This window comes from Perissodus microlepis, chromosome 14 (genome assembly GCF_051167445.1).
Source record: "Perissodus microlepis isolate ML-2025 ecotype Zambia chromosome 14, ASM5116744v1, whole genome shotgun sequence".
NCBI classification, from domain to species: Eukaryota; Metazoa; Chordata; class Actinopteri; order Cichliformes; family Cichlidae; genus Perissodus; species Perissodus microlepis.
In genome coordinates, this window is record NC_140474.1 from 6,348,498 (window position 1) to 6,366,123 (window position 17,626).

A 17,626-nucleotide genomic window follows, 5' to 3' on the forward strand; every position below is an offset into this window, starting at 1 on the left:
AACAAAAAGAATTTGTAATTTGTGTAAATATTTTTACACACGCAAATCTTTTTTACACACACAAATCTTTTTTATGCACACACAAATTCTTATCTACAGATGCACAAACATACGCATTCTGATTTACAACAACAACAAGATTAGGGATGGTGTACATGAGAATCGGACGTCCACTTGGAGCAACTGCATTTCTGCTTCTGCGCATTATGTGGGTGTTCCACAAATGTGCAACTTGCTGCAGCTCTTCCTGTTAAATATTAACAATTTTAAAAAAAATCTCACGAGAGCACATTTCTTTTGGCTCAACATGTTGACCAAAAGCACCACACAGTATCAGTCAGAAAAACAGAGTTTATCAAAAATACTCAACAACAAGTATAACAGTATATTGTGGAAAACTGAAAGTAATTACTGAACGTGACTTTTTAAAAAAAGTGTGATTTTATGTTTCTGGCCAGTGAAATATGCATTTTTTTCATATCCTGAACATAATGGTAATAAGCCTGGTTTATGTGCATGGTGGGTGTTAAAGCGAACTTTTTCTCTCTCTGTGTCTCTCTTTCTCTCTAACACACAGACACACACACACACTGACTCAATAAAAGAATGTAAATGTGGTTACATACCTCGATGACGTTCAGGCATGTGAACAATATGAGTTGTCCAAAAAACATCCAGAAAAACAGTCATTGTCTTTTAGTTCCTGGAAACGATTTATCCAGTGCTGACTCTCATAAAGGCTCACCAGCCTTGAATATGCTGATTGTGATTGCTGGACCCAGTAATAAAACCGTTTCGATCCATAATCCAATGCAAGAATCTTTGCATCTCTGCCATTATGACCCAAAACAGAGCGAATCCTGGCAGGTGTGCCCATCTTCTTTTCTACTTTTGCTATGAAATATCCAGCAATGACTTTGGGATCATTGTTTGTTGAATAGGCTTGAAGCCAAATCGTGTTTTGGCTTCATGTTTGGCTTAATGTTTTAAGACAAACGAATATATCATGTTCAAACAATAAAAGATATGTTGTAATGTGAAAACTTTATTGTTCAAACAATATAATGATAATGATTTGTTGATAGGTGTAAAGCCATTTAGAGTAGTTATTGATTAATAATAGTAGTAATATTTATTGCCTGTAGAGGAAAAACTAATTAATAATAATTATTAATTAATACAATTAATACAAGAAACAATAACTCATTTTTTTTTAAAAAGAAACAAAAAAACAATACATGACAAAAAACAGAAAGCACAGTTATGATGAGATGAAAGATTTACATGTAATGGTCTTGTGTTCTACATCAGTGAGGTACTAGCAAACTACTGACCCTGAACGCATCAGAAACACACTGTGATCATTTAGGTAGTCTGCATGGAATTGACTTGGCCTCAAGCAAGTTAGAGACATAGTTGGTGCTTCCAACCGTCCACTTTCCTTTCCACTTAGCGTTACAAGGTGCTGGGTCCTTACCAGCTGTCAAAGGGAAAGAGAGAGGATAACCTCAGACTCTCTTTGCAGGGTTCACGTGTTTTCACCCCAAAGAATTTTGTGGCGTAGTTAAAAATGTGCTATATTGTCCCAAAAGAGGTCAAAATAATCTCTGCAGAAAACCAGCTGCGTTAACACTGTGCTACACTTGTGGAAACTGAATACATCATTGGAGTGAATGTTATTAAAGCAAATACTAAGATTTTAATTTTGAAACTACATTTCAGACAGGAGAGCAATTTTTAATTCATTCACGTTAATCCTTGTATTTTTTTTGTTTTCTACAGTTTCAACAGTGATGATGAGTATTTATATAAAAGTCTTTATGATTTGTTGAGAGGTGTAAAGCCATTTATAGCAGTTATTTGTTCAAGATAGTAGTAATATTTATTGCCTGTAGAGAAAAACAGTCCATTAAACAACTCATAAAAAAAAAGAATAAATGACAAAAAACAGAAAACACAGTTATGATGAGATGAAAGATTTACATGAAATGGTTGTGTGTTCTACATCAGTGAGGTACTAGCAAACTAACTGTAAAATAAACATCAAATCACTGTTTCACAAGAAGCTGATGAAGACATCCTTGTTCGAGTGCTTGAAAACAGACTATAACTCTGTCTGAACAAATCATCTTTTTAACGAGGTGTGGCCATGATATGGTATCTGCAGGGCACATTAATAAAACTGCTGTTTTCAGGAATGAGGTTTATACTGTCAGGGCCTCCAGCACAGGAAAAAGTGAAATCCTGCAGCAATGATACTATAAAGATAAAAAGCTCCATACGGGCCAGAGACTCGCCAACACAGTTTCTCTTCCCTGTAGAGATACACAAAGGACTCTGATTAAAAATAATTGCTTTTCACTGTAAATATCAAGATATTTGGAAAAAAATTATGTCAACATGCAAAAGAACTGGATGATCAATAACTGTGTGTTGACTCTTTACCTGCAGAGAATGGCATGAATGCAGGACTTTTCTTAAAGTTGCCATTATTGTCCAAGAAGTGCTGGGGATTGAAGGACCTGGGAGTGGCCCATTGCTTTTCCTCTTTTAGCACAGAGTGCAACAGCGGAATAATTACAGTGTCCTATTCAAAACACATATCTTGTTAGTGTTGCTGCTTTCAACATTATTCTCTGACTTGATATACAATAGATTCTGTAATACACATGAGATCTTGGAATTGAAAATACCTTTGGGATTGTATAACCCCTGAAGGATATGTCATTCAGTGTGTAGTGAGGGAGGCTGAGAGGCACAATGTCAAGAAAACGCTGCACTTCATGGATGACAGCAAGTGAAAAAGGGAGGGACTTCCTGTCCTCCATCCTGGGACAACGGCCTTTTCCAATAACAGTGTCAATCTCTTGCTGCATTTTCTCTGGACACAGCAAAGCAGAAACTATTACCACTCTGATCTGTTTTTACATCCACCAAGGGACGTATTCCTAACTACAATCTTTTAATATTGTATGTATTGTAAAGTAAATTCACAGTCTTACCTTGTTTTGGGGGGTATTTAATCAGCACGCTAAGAGCATATCTCAGGGTGGAGCTGGTGCTTTGTGTTCCAGCCAGAAACAGAGTCATTATTGTAGAGACCAAATTGTCATAGTGGAACTCAGTTGTGGAAATCTCCTTTTCCTGAAAGAAGAAAGTTGTCATTGTTTTTCTGTGCTTCTCTGTACTTCGATGTGTCTCTCTTTATATTTTTTCTCTTTCTGTCTGTGTGAGTGTATATTTGTGTGTAGATCCGTTCTGGCTTCTAGCCAAAGGTTCCTGCACACCTGAGGTGAATAATCTCATCTGTTTGTCATCAGTTATTATCTTACCATTACATCTTACTTTAATAGACTCAAATTTGTTCATATAAATGGAGAGTCCTCTTCGCACATTAAGGTTAATTATGGAGTTCCACTGGGTTCAGTGCTAGGCCCAACTCTGTTTACATTATACATGCTTCCCTTAGGGAGTATCATCAAAAGGCATAGCATACAGTTTCACTGCTATGCAGATGACACCCAGCTTTATCTATCCATGAGCCCAGATAACACACACCAATTAGTTAAACTGCTGGAATGTCTTAAAAACATAAAGACCTGGACGACCTCGAATTTTCTGCTTGAAAATTAAGATAAAACTGAGGTTATTGTATTTGGCCCTGAAAATCTTAAGAAATATGGTAACAACATTCTTACTCTGCTTGCATTACCTTGGCCTCCAGTAACACTGTGAAGAACATTGGAGTCATTTTTGACCAGGATATATCCTTCAATGCATATATTAAACACATTTGTAGGACTGCTTTCTTCCTGTCAGGGTTCCTGGGTTGTTGACCCAGTGATTTCAGTTTGTTCATGTTAAGTTTAGTTCGCCACATTAATGTTCTCACTTCCTGTTTTTTCCCTGTGTCAGCTTGTCTCTTGTGTCATTAGTCAGATTATGTTCAGCCCTGTACTCACCTGTTTCCAATCATTGTCATCATTCAACCTGTGTATTTAAGTTCCTCGGTTTCACCAGTTCTTTGTCGTGTCATTGATGTTAATGTCGTCTCTCCATATGTATGTTCAGTTAGTCAGCCAGCCTGCCCTGTTCATCCACGATTCATAATAAACCATCTTCAGTTCTTCACTATCCACGAGTCCTGCGTTTGGGTCACTTCCTCGCCTCCACACACGACACTCCTGACACTTCCATTTGCGCAGTATCTCTAAAATTAGAAATATCTTGCCCCAGACTGATACCAGACTAGAAAGAGAGAGCATTTTCTCTAGTGATGGTAAATTTGATTCTTTTTACTGAATCGAGTTTGAATGAGTCACTCACCAAAGTGAATCGGGTTTTTTGAGTCATTTGAGTCACTGAGTCAGTTGACCAGAGAGTGCAAAAAATGTACATTTTCACTCAAACTTAATTTGTTTCTCTTTTCATGTAAATCCTACTGCTAAGATGAATGATTCTAAAAAAAAAAACAACTATTTTATAGAGCAAAAAAGAGCAAAAACATTTCTAAAATTAAGCAATTTCCTATCAAAATTGCTTAATAAACATTTATTTTGTTTATTTGTCTTTTATTAGTATTTTCCTTAAATGGGTCAAATATATATTTTCTCATCTAAATGTACACTGAGCTGTGAGGCAGGGGGCGGTAATGCGCCTTAACATTGGTTGCCAACCAAGAAGAAGAAGAAGCTGTGAGCCAGGAGGGAGGGGGTGAGCGAGTCCTGAGTGATTCCCTTACGTTTAGGATTCAGCACAGGAGGGAGGGGGTTAGTGAGTCCTGAGTGATTCGTTTGCTCTATGATTCAGCACAGGAGGGAGGGGGTTAGTGAGTCCTGAGTGATTCGCTTACGCTTACGATTCAGCACAGGAGGGAGGGGGTTAGTGAGTGAGTGAGTGAGTGAGTGAGTGATTCGTTCGCTCTATGATTCAGCACAGGAGGGAGGGGGTGAGCAAGTCCTAAGTGATTCGCTTATGCTTACGATTCAGCACAGGAAGGGAGGGGGTGAGTAGCTCAAATGTGCTGTTAGCATGTTAGCAGAGCGATGCTACTGTGAACCGAGGAGCTATTTTCTTGATGTGAGCTTCTACTCAGGGTTTTTTCTTCCAGTTCAGAGCAGAAATGCTTTTGTTAAGAAACTGGCTGTTGTCCCCCCCCCCCCAATTTTAATTATAAGCTAGATATATTTCTACTAATGGAATTAGTTTGCTAACAGCAACAGGGATGAGTCAGTGAGTCAGTTGGGCTTGTGAATCATGATTCACGAGTCAGTAAAGTGATTCTTGAGTATTGAACGATTCGTTCACGAATTGAACATCACTAATTTTCTCCTACCATATTATTTATTTGGTTTCAGTTGATGTTGGATAGTTTGTCATTGCTCAACAAACTTTATTAATGTCACTTATTTTTCTTTTGTGTTATTGGAACTAATCGTCACTAAAGTGGAGTCAAATTTATAATTGGCCTGCTTGCATGTGGTTTATTGTCATATAGTCAATTTTAATACACATTTCAGATCACAAGCATCAAAAAGGGAGTATCAATAGTAAGTAACAACAGGAACTCAGGGCCCCTTTCAATAGAACGTGGGACGGGTGTTACAAATGAGTACTCTGAGTTTCTCCAAAATTACCGGATTCCTCCCTCTATCTCGAAAAGGAGAAACCAGCCACCCTTTGAAGAAATGTCATTTTTGGTGCTTGTTTCCACAATGTTTTTTTTTTTCAGTCACTACCCAGAGCTCATGAGCTCTGGGCAGTGGTCTATGGTTAATCTGGTTAATCTATGTCCCTCGCATGATGTGAGGGACATAGATTAACCAGTAAATCAAGTAAATCAAAGGCCTTACTTTTATGCTCAGCTCTCTCTTCACCATCTGGATATCATTTACATTACTGCAACTATCACCAATCCATCTGTCAATCTCCCATGTCCCTCTCCTCTCACTTGGGAATAAAACCCTGAGATACTTAAAGCTAACCACTAGCAGCATTTGGGTGCACTTTTCCAGCTGAGAACCTTGACCTTAAACTTGGAAGCGCTAATTCTCATTTCCACCACTTCACACTTGGCTACAAACCATTCCAGTTCAAGTTGAAGGTCACCACTTGATGTAACCAACAGAACCACATAATCTGCAAAAGACAGGGAGATCGTGACACCCCCAAAGTGGAATCCTTCCACCACTTTGCTACACCTAGAAATTCTGTCCATAAAAAAAACAAAAAAAACAAAACAGAATCAGTCACCTTATGATCCCTAAGCAATTCTCGCACAATCTACCAAGGGACTTGGCTGAATGTCTTTTCCAAGTCTACAAAGCACTGCTCAGTGGTTGGGCAAAATCACATGCACCCTCAAATATCCTTGGTAGGATAAAGAAGCGGTCCAGTTTTCCATGACGAGGACAAAAGCTGCATCGTTCCTCCTGAATCCAAGGTTCAACTTACAGACACTCTCCTCTCCAGTACCCTTCCGAGAGAGACTGAGAATCCCCTTATAGTTGGAACATACTAACCAGCTCCCCTCCTCTCAGAGGAGAAACATCTACCTCGTTTGCCACTGGATCTCGATTAGGCTTTACATCCAGTACCTGAAGGAACTCGGGCTGAATTCCTGAGGGGCCTTGCCGAGGAATTGTTGAAATACCCCCTTAAAGCTTCTGTTTCCTCAAGAGAAGACATGTCAGTGAGATTGAGGAGATCCTAGTAAAAGTATGCCTGCCTCAACCACTCAATATTTTTGGTTACCGTCTGCAACAATCTACTATGTATACTATATTAGTATAGCACCACTCAGTGTTGCCAACTTAGCGACTTTGTCGCTATATTTAGCGAGTTTTCAGACCCCCTTTAGCGCCTTTTTTTCTAAAAAGCAACTAGCAACAAATCCGGCGACTTTTTGTGGTGTTATTGGAGACTTATGATGACTTTTTGACGTGAAAGCACGTATCGCTTTTGCACTCAACAAGCAGCGGGTGCTGTGGTGGGCACCTCATCCGTGCCAAAATGCTTACAGGCGGCACATAGTCCTCACGCAGCAGTCGCCCCCCAGCTGATGTCAGAGCAGGCGATATTCACCCCAATGCGTGCAAACTGCAAACGAGCGAAGCAGCTGCTGCACCCCCCCCCGGACTGTAACGCAAGGCGGGAGCAGCGGTAAATGTACATTTTTCTTTGTCTAAAATAAATCAGTGCACTAAAATTCATCATTCCCATCGTTGTAACGAGGTTTGCAATGCTGGGAGGCTCTGTCCATTTTGATTGTTAATAGTTATTTAAAAAATATTCTTCTTTTACTGTTACTTTTAAAAACAGTTAAAAACACACAAACCAAAAAAGTAACTCCGCCAGAGTGCCTATTTCAGGTCACTTTTGCCGGTCCAAAGTCCAGATAAAGGAGGAGGGTTGGAATTACTGAAAACTATAATTAGTAAGAGAAATTGAATTTGTAGTTCTAAATATATTCTAAATACTTTTAGGGTGTTTTTTTATGCCTCTACCACGATGTTATTTTTCTCTCCTACAGCGTCTGTTACAATTACATACGCAGGACCAATTATGCAAATTAGGCAATGATGATATTTAGCTACTTCTACTGTACTTTTAGGACAGCCAATAGCAATTTTCCTTACTGGGGAGTTGGCAACACTGGCACCACTTTCCTCTCCTTAGTGAGCTGATGATGTGTGAGAATTGCTTTGTGGCTGACTGAAAGTCTTGCACCATGATCTCACTTAACTCCCACACAAGTTTTTTCTTCAGCTACTGTTGGTGCTATACTCTGCGTGCAGCCGAAGGTCAACACAATGGCTGTGTCCCAATTCAGGGTCTGCATCCTTCGGAGGCCACATTTAAAGGCCGATTACATCACAGTGACGCAACAAAGGCTGTCCCAATTCAAAAGTTGCTCCAAATGCGGCCGACAAATGCGTCTTTCATTTTTCCGAATTTGAAGGATGGGTCAGGTGTATCCTTCGTGGCCCAACCTATCCCAGAATTCATAGCGTGTATGTGGGTGTGGATAATTTTTTCGGAAAAAAAAAACAGTGGATGGCTGAAGCGGGGCAGCAGAAGAGTAAACTTTTAAAAGTAAGTACTGAATATTATGTCACTTATTTATGTGCAAATGTTTGATAACAAAGAACATTAAAACATTACTTTTGGCCACATGCAAAGTTCTGTGATATTAGTGATGTTAGTACTTTCAGTGTCAACTTGGTTTTGAAGCCTTTACTTTAAAGCCTTTACTTTGGTGGTGCTTGGGCTCCCTGTAGTGGTACGCGGGAATTAACATAAATAATAATAAATAATATACCATCATGGAGGTATGTAAAGACGACACAAGAACAGCCTTTCCTTATCGCCAGCAGTCACGGCCGCTACAGAGCACTGGTGGGCTCGTTTCCCTGGGCCTTAAAACTGCAAGGTGGCAGACAGCGCCGTACTACGGGGCCAAACACTGATGGTAAAAACACAGCACTTTACCGTGGTGCCGTGATCCCAGCCACCATCGATGAGTCGCAGGCCACCGGGAGAATTGGTGCAGGCGGGGGAGATGCCGTCGGTGAGTTGGGAACTATCTATGTCGAAGCTCCTGGTAGACAGGAGAATGCGATCCGCTTCTGCCAGTGAGCAGTAATCCTTCGCAGCCAGCAGTGGAGAGTTGGCAAGGCCAGCTCGCACTGTTGGAGGAAGACGTGAGTGAAGAGGAATCCGCCATCATCTGTTCCTAGCAAGGACAGCGTGCTCTCCGTGAGCTCAAGAGCGGTACCATCACCCAGGCCTGAGAGAGAGAGGAGTTTCTTGGCCCACTCTGCGTCGGAGAGGGAGTAGCTCAGCTCAGCACCTTGAGAGCGGTGTATTTCCCTTGGGTGGGGGGATCCCGGAGGATGGTCATCACACGGCGGGTGGACAGCAGATCCAGTGAGGTCACCACATGATGGTATTTCGTGTTGTCGGCTGAAACGCCACGAAGAGCAAACTGAGCTTCGACGTGCACGAAGCATGAAGGAGGGTCGTGAAGCCAAAAATCCGGCAGCTTAACCACCACAGCAAAAATAAAAACGTACAGCTCTGCTATCACTTCTGACATAAATGAAGACAGAAAACTACACAGCAGTGGCGTTTATAGGGTTACTGAAGTTGGGCTAGCTGGTATATAATGATGTGCTGTGTGATGGCTAGCTCCACAGCTATGGGTAGCATAACATTGAAGCTGGAGGATGAACGCTAACTTTCTTTCCACTCGATAAAAGTTAATGTGAGGGTTAGATGGCAGGATCCTGTAAACGGACCAAACTTCAGTGAGGAGAACAACTGAGATAATCCATCCACAATGCGAGGTTAGTCATTAATATACTGCTGCGTGGGCTGGGTTGTAGTTACATCATAAGGTTTTAAAAACTTAGCTTTAAAATGAATAGTGGTGATAAAAACCGAGAGAGGCCGACAGTGATCACTGACTTTTTGGGAGGTCTTGTTCAGACTAAATAGAACAAGATGCACAAGAATTAAAACATCTTAAAAGCACAAAGCTTTAATAAATGCAGAGTATTTTGGACCCGGAAGCAGGATTCACCACGTCATCACTTAAAGACCAGATATCCCACCAGCTGTGAATGTTTTAATGCAGCACAGTTGTTATTATTATGACTCGTCACATTCTGTTTATGACAGTTAAAATAAATAACATTCATATAAGAATTCAAATTGTCTTGTGTAAACTGTATATGGTGTTAAATAGGCCTATACTACTGTACTACGGTACTTCAAGAGCCATATATTTTATGAGATGGTCATTTTTATGGAAAGTTTGAGAACCACGCTTTAAAATATATGGCCTGCATTTGTATAGTAAATGGCCTGCATTTGTATAGCGCTTTTCTAGTCCCTAAGGACCCCAAAGCGCTTCACACTACATTCAGTCATTCACCCATTCACACACAGGCAATGGCAAGCTACATTGTAGCCACAGCTGCCCTGGGGCGCACTGACAGAGGCCAGGCTGCCGGACACTGGCGCCACCGGGCCCTCTGACCACCACCAGTAGGCAAACATGGGGTTAGATGCCATTCAATAGTTGATCTTAATCTTACGGTGAATTTGATGATTTAATGGATAGTTAAAGTCAGTAATATACCAACAAACACAACAAGCTGAAAGTGTGTGAATGTTCCTCGGTTTTCAGTCCCGAATATCGCAGCACAAGCAGGATTCACTGCTTATTATCTGAATCAGTTTTTATTTGGTCCCTTAGCCAGGACAAGTTTGCCTTAGGAGACCCTGTCACAAACAAATTCCTCCAACAACATGCAAACCTTTCCATCACAAGAAGGTGACAATTCACAGAGGAGTGTTTAAAATCATTCATAGCAAGATAAGAAAACGATTTTTAGCACTTTAGATTATATTAATTGCCTACATCAATAAACACAGTATTTGTAGTTTTGAGCTTTCTTTGATAAATTATGCTTAAGTTTTCCAACCTGGTTGATTCGAATAAGGAAGGAGTCTATGTAGTCTCGTGGGGAGCTGGGGTCCAATGTGTCTTTGTGTTCTTGGATCTTCATCTTGATAAACTTTCTCACTTCTTCATACTCTGCAAAAATTTTTTGATGGGGGCCTGGAAGATGGTCCATGAGTTTCGGAAAGATGTTGTACATCTGTTGTAAAGAAGCATAGCAACATACATTCTTGTGAAGAGACAATGATACATCTACTGTGTTTGGATCATTTTTACAGTATGGTTTTCAAAAGACGTATATACTCTTATACAAAATATGAAAATCAAATTAAAAAGCATTTCTATTTAATCTTTAATTTTGCTCCCACTTTCAGTTACCTGACCCACGGGGCTGCTGTTAACCTTTTCTATATGAGAAAGTATGGTAAGGAGGCGCAAGAACTGCTTGTCTTCATAGATGAACCGTTGACCAAAAACCAGGCAGCAGATCACGTTAGACACAGTACAGCTCAATAAGAATGTGGGGTCAAATGGTGCACCTGCAAGAGAAGGGGAATCATCTGTCAAATTAACTAAGGACTTCACTTTAGTTATGACATGCCCACACTTCCAACTTTCCCACTGGTAGGTCAGTTTTTTAAAGAGATTTAAAGAGTATGTTTGTTGGCACATGGCTTTCCCAAATAACAGTTTTCATTAGTGATGCGCGAATCATAAACGAATCATTCAATACTCGAGAATCACTTTACTGACTCGTGAATCATGATTCACAAGCCCAACTGACTCACTGACTCATCGCTGTTGCTCTTAGCAAACTAATTTCATTAGTAGAAATATATCTAGCTTATAATTAAAATTGTGGGGGAAAACAACAGCCAGCTTCTTAACAAAAACATTTCTGCTCTGAACAGGAAGAAAAAACCCTGAGTAGAAGCTCACATCAAGACAATAGGGCTTTGGAGCGTGATGTCACGAGGGTGGGCGTGGAAAGGATTTTGGCCTGATGCTCCAAGCGAAAAAGGAGCGAAGGCACACACAACAGCCATGGTTTGTACTTGCTGTGTGGTCGGCTGCAATGTTCAATCGCACGACCGGCAAGGGAATAAGCTTAAAAAGGGTTTGTCTTTTTATTCTTTCCCAACCTGGAAGCAACATGAGGGAGCTTATATGGCGGACCTTACAAAACGAAGGCATCTAGCCTGAATAGCAGCCGTGAGACGAGCTGATATCCAGTTCACTTCCATCTCCAGATATCTGTTGGTGTGCTCCAGACATTTTCACTCCGGTAAGTTTTATATATGTTTATATCACTCTTTATAGCTTAATAATATTATCGTTGGTGTCCTCGGAGGTTATAGAAATTGCGATCAAACATAGAATTGAGTGACTGTGCAGACATGCGTACTATGTAACGATTCGCTAATTCTTTCACACAACTGTGGGGAAGCCTGCCTATGAAATGGATCAAACAAATCCAGACTGGGTGCCAACGTTACACATGGGGCACTCCGAAATCCGAACGTGAGGGTTAGAGTTAGGGTTAACAAGATGCGTGAAGATATCGGGTAAGGACAGTGGTGGTAAGTCGCCTGGGTCTTTTCTCCACTGCCGTATTTCATATGGGTCCACATCTCCGATGCACTCTATTTTTTTCAAGTACCGCTGCTTCGCCTCTGGACGCAATCGGTCTCTATACCGTCCGTTTTCTTTTGAGCTGCTTTTAAGCATGTTTCTTGTCGTTGTCGTTCCAAGACAGTGTGTCTGTTTTGATTTGTAGACCCAGAAAATGGTGCCGCGCTCCCACAATACATTGCGGCGTGACGTCCGCTCCAAAGCCCTATAGCTCCTGGGTTCACAGTAGCATCGCTCTGCTAACATGCTAACAGCACATTTTAGCTACTCACCCCCTCCCTTCCTGTGCTGAATCGTAGCGTAAGCGAATCACTCAGGACTCACTAACCCCCTCCCTCCTGTACTGAATCATAGCGCGAACGAATCACTCAGGACTCACTAACCCCCTCCCTCCTGTGCTGAATTATAGCGCGAACGAATCACTCAGGACTCACTAACCCCCTCCCTCCTGTGCTGAATTATAGCGCGAACGAATCACTCAGGACTCACTAACCCCCTCCCTCCTGTGCTGAATCATAGCATGAACGAATCACTCAGGACTCACTAACCCCCTCCTTCCTGTGCTGAATTATAGCGCAAACAAATCACTCAGGACTCACTAACCCCCTCCCTCCTGTGCTGAATCGTAGCATAAACGAATCACTCACTCCCTCGCCCCCTCCCTCCTGGCTCACAGCTTCTTCTTCTTGGTTGGCAACCAATGTTAAGGCGCATTACGGTTCCCTGGCTCACAGCTCAGTGGACATTTAGATGAGAAAATATATATTTGACACATTTGAGGAAAATACTAATAAAATAAAATAAAAATAAATAAAATAAATGTTCCCTTTAGAAATTTTTTTTGTTCTTTTTTGCTCCATAAAAATAGTTGTTTTTCTTTTTCAATCACTCATCTTAACAGTAGGATATACATGAAAAGAGAAACAAATTAAGTTTGAGTGAAAATGTAAATTTTTTGCACTCTCTGGTCAACTGACTCAGTGACTCAAATGACTCAAAAAACCCGATTCACTTGTGTGAGTGACTCATTCAAACTCGATTCAGTAGAATCAAATTTACCATCACTAGTTTTCATGCATTTGAATGTGTTTTCTGAGATCCGTTGTTGTGCATCCTGTTGTGTTAACAACCTGAAGCTCACAAAAACACCATTTTAGTAGATCATATTGGGTTTTTTGGGTGGCTGTGGTGGGTGTCAATTCAGTATTGGAAAATAATGGGTTAGTGGGATTAGCCCACTGTGGTATGCTTCTATCTTGCTAAACTTAAGACTGATTATTTTTCCATTAGTGTTATAATGTCCTGTAATGTTCAGGGCACTTGATAGTCTAGGATGATGTGTCAGTGAGTTTCTTTCTTTAGGACATTCTCACGGCAGAGAGTGTGTACACTTGGGGTACCCAGAGTTGCAGTTAAATATAGGTATATGGGTGTGGTCACTAGGGGTGATAGTGCTCCATATAGTGATGTATTTATTTTCACGTATCAGCATTTAAATATTTTATGAAATATAAATTTAGGTAGATAGGCTGTGCATAGTAAACTTATTTTCATTTATCAGCATTTTTTTTAATATGTTATATAAATACATGTATACAGCTTCATGTGAAATGACCTTTCAGCAACTATACCTTTTAATTTATGTATGTGAGCCCTCATATGTTCACTCTCTTCTTGGATCCATTCTTCCATCCCCTTGCGTCCCATCCCAAAGTCTCTTAGAGTGGTCAGTGTGAAGCGTCGCAGCTGACGCCAGCGTTCCCCGTTACCGCTCCCTATACCTGAAAGGTTAAACCACTTACCAATGTAATGGAAGAGAAGCCATGCTGATTCATGAAAGAATTAAACACTAGGAAACAAAATCACTTCGCCTTGACAAAGACAACATATTTGAGTGATCATGCTTTACCATATTTCTTGTTAGGGTTGTGTAGAAATGGAGTTGGGGCTCTGCCTGTGAAGTCATCTGCTTGATCCACCAAGGCTTCTTTCACAGCATCATATCCTACCAGAACTACTGTCCGCTGCCAGCCTAGGTATACTGTCATCACTGGCCCATAGGTTTCACTGAACTAAAGATAGGTAAAATGATTTATTTAAATCATTTAAATTAAATGAATCATTTATTTAAATGAGCATTCATCTGAAGTTTTGTCTAAATGCCAACATGCTGTTAAAGTTTGGTGTGTTTATAGAAAGTGTGCGAGTCTCCTCAAATTACGAGAAAAAATATTGTACAACTTAAAAAACAGCACAATATTTTAAAAAGTGAACTCTTACCTTAACAAAGCTTTTAAAAGGTGCTTTTTTGTCTATCTGTAGAAGGTTTCCTATGAGAGGAAGTGCAGTGGGTCCTGGAGGCAAATGCCAGTTCCTTTTGTGTTTTATATTAAACATCCACAGCAGAACTAAGATTAAACCTGCCAAGATCACAGTTGCACAAGATTCCATCCTGCTCTATATAATATAAAAAGTATAAAATAATGAAAAAAATACAAGACAGCAGCAAGTCAAGGAACTAGAAGCAAAAAGAAATTTCAACAAGACTCAGTGTTATGAGAACTATGAAGTTCACACTACAGCTACACAAATAAAGCTACAGAGAGCCCTGTTGAAAGAAGAACTCAAAGACAATATAACATTGGGATTAAGACTGCAAAGTCTAACTAAGAGTAAAACTAGCTGCACGGCCCAAGGCTGGAGCAGAACAAATACTCCCTGATAACGACTGTGTGATGACTATTCTTCCCATCCCATGCAAGGCCACCTGGGTTGGCTGGAAGACTGTTTACTTAGCCTGATAGGTGAAGGACACTGTCTCAGCTGAACTATGGACACGCACACACATACACTTACACTGATAAGCACTCACACATCCCCCCTCCCCTTCCAACGCCTTCGATGCTTGTTGCCTCCTGGGAACACGAGGCGGGTCTGGGCCCGCGCTGGTGAGTCGACGCAGTGGCAGGATGGCTGCTGTGTTGCCTGGGATTACTCCTTTCCCCTACCCAACCCTGTTGCTGGTCACGTGCTCTATAATGTTGTACTGTGGACATTTATGTGCTTTTTTGTGCAGAGGAGTTTTTTTGTTTCCTGTTCTCATGCTGTCCTCCTGTAGCCCAGCATGAGTAGAGGTCTCTTTTTTTCCTCTTGTACTTTTCCCATTGTAGTGTACATTTCAGTGTTTTTTTCTGTAATGCAACCGTTCTCTGACTTGTATCCCCATGTGATGTCTGTGTTGTGTGTGTAAGGTCGGGGGGCGGGTTCATTTCACTGCAGTTTACTGCATGTGGCGAATAAAAGTTGATTGATTGATTGATTGATTGATTGATTGATTGAACTATACTAACAGAACAGGATAAATCAAACTGTAATAAAAACAGAACTTAATATGCCAGCAATCCAAAAGCCTGGCTCCAAGACCCAGGACAGTCACACATATATATATAGTCACTGTTCTTTAGGAGATCTGTTTATATTTAACAGGGAGTGTGCATAAGCATGGAATATGACACTGGTGAGCTTCCTGATTAACCATTCTTCTTACTTAACCTTCAATTTATTATGTTTTTTAGAATTTTTTTTAAAACTGTGAAACATTTTATTGCGGCTCCAAAACCAACAGCAGCGGCAGGCTAGATGACACACAACAATAAACACATTAAATGCACTTCTGAGCTATTTGTTCTTGCAATCATTTTTGATAGGTCTTTATCAATTGAGTTCTGTCTTGCTCGGGGTCACAGACTTCTGCAAAAGCTGTCTAATAGAGCTCTGGGTTGGTTTAGAGTGGTATACTGCAAGATGCTATAGATGCAGCAGCAGCAAAAGTTACAGTGGACACACTGGTATCTTTATTAATATCACACTCAAGTGACTGCGTTTTATCTTCCCATTGCACTGATGGGTGGACAGTTCTCAAGTGCCTGTGCAAGTTGTTTGTGGAGGCCCAGAGGCCTGAGGGCACCCCACCCCACCCCCCGGAAGGGGCCAAGATGGGCCACAGGCGCCAGGCCCCGCCAATCGGCCACCAGGAGTGACTCAGTACATACATAAGCGTCCAGCCCGAGCCCCAGACGCCAAGAACCACCAACACACCAACGTCTGAGGGCATCAGCCACTGGCAGGGAGTGTGATGAGGGGAGATAGGTCTCCATACCTCGGAGAGCCTGAGATATTCCCAGAGAGGTGGAGTCTAAGACCCAAGCTGACATACAGACATAGACGAACAGGCGCACGCAGACACAAACGTGCATACCCACCCCCATATACACAACCAAATACTCGGCACTCACCCGACGTGGAGACAGACACAAACAGACACTGTACACACATTCACACTCCCCAAACATACTCTATATCCCAGGTCCGGGTACCCCTGCCCCCAGAGGGGCAAACCATACCCGGACCCAGGAGATGTAACCCTTCTCTCTGGGGTGGAGGAAAGCAGACCGCCTCCTTATCTGCAGTAGCTGGGAGGCCCCGCATCCCAGACCCCAATCCGACGGCCAGCACCTCCTCCCAGTCCCCCTGCCCCGACGGTTAACAGAACGGGGGTGAGTGAAGACCCCAAACCCTCCCTCCGCCTGCTCATATGTAGTGTTGCTGTGTGTTGTTCTAAAGTGCATTTAAAACACAGGAGGACATGGTGCTTCCTGCCAGAGAGCAGCACGGCTCCTCCCGAAAACTCAGTGTCTAAATGCATTTAAAATTGAGGGTAGGGCACCAGCGCCCAGTCCGGGGCAGCCCACCTGACCCCACCGCAGAGAAAACTGCACCCACCCCATCATCCAATCTTCTCCCAGACTACACAAGACAAAAGACACCCAGGCTGAGTCATTCTCCACCTCTCCAATATCTCTCCCCCACCTGCAGAGTGTGCTCCTGTAGAGAGGAGACCTCCTGCAAAGATGTAACAGCCTCCCCACCAGTTAGAGAGCCCTCCAGTTGGGCCGATGCACTAGAGGTCCCCCGTTCCGGGGCTGAGCCCCCATGCACTCACCCGCCCACCACCCCGGCGACACAACAACCGGTACCCAAGGCCCAGCCAGAGCCCCAGCCCGGGGGCGGAGCACCCCCAGACCCCCAAGCCTCCACGCCCGTCCCGGACCCACCCAGGGGCAGCCAGACTACCAGGCCAGTAACCAACGTCTGCCAGCACAGACCCTCCCCCATCTCTGCTGTACGCAGCCACAAGGAAAACACCATCTAAGAGCCACCAGAGCCCCTAACCAGGTCATGGCCACAACCCCCGCATTAGGCCCTCCAGGGAAAACATCCCTAGGGAATCCCTAGACGCCCTAAGGCCGTCCCTACCCCCATATCAACCACAATAGTGAAGGCAGGACCAAACCATGACCCCCCCCACCCCCACTAGGTGATGAAGCCGATCAAAGGAGCCCAGAGGGATTGATCAAATGTGATGGCAGAGGCTGTATCAAGACTAATGTGATCTATTAGATAGTTTTTATATTGGTTAGAATTAAGATTATTTTTTATTTTTCCAGTTAATGAGGACCGTTTTCT

General features: G+C 42.2%; 1 protein-coding gene across 1 annotated transcript; it reads right to left on the reverse strand.

Annotated features, from left to right (window-relative positions):
• Positions 1 to 1,941: 1,941 nt before the first annotated feature.
• Positions 1,942 to 14,660, reverse strand: LOC146373316 (cytochrome P450 2F5-like). The gene is made up of 9 exons (XM_084951291.1): positions 14,381 to 14,660; positions 14,010 to 14,172; positions 13,732 to 13,881; positions 10,847 to 11,007; positions 10,491 to 10,667; positions 3,003 to 3,144; positions 2,694 to 2,881; positions 2,446 to 2,587; positions 1,942 to 2,315 (listed from the first exon to the last, which is right to left on the reverse strand). The coding sequence occupies exons 1-9, from the start codon at positions 14,549 to 14,551 to the stop codon at positions 2,134 to 2,136; spliced, it is 1,476 nt and encodes a 491-aa protein (XP_084807417.1). The 5' UTR covers positions 14,552 to 14,660; the 3' UTR covers positions 1,942 to 2,133.
• Between the last annotated feature and the right edge of the window lie 2,966 nt (positions 14,661 to 17,626).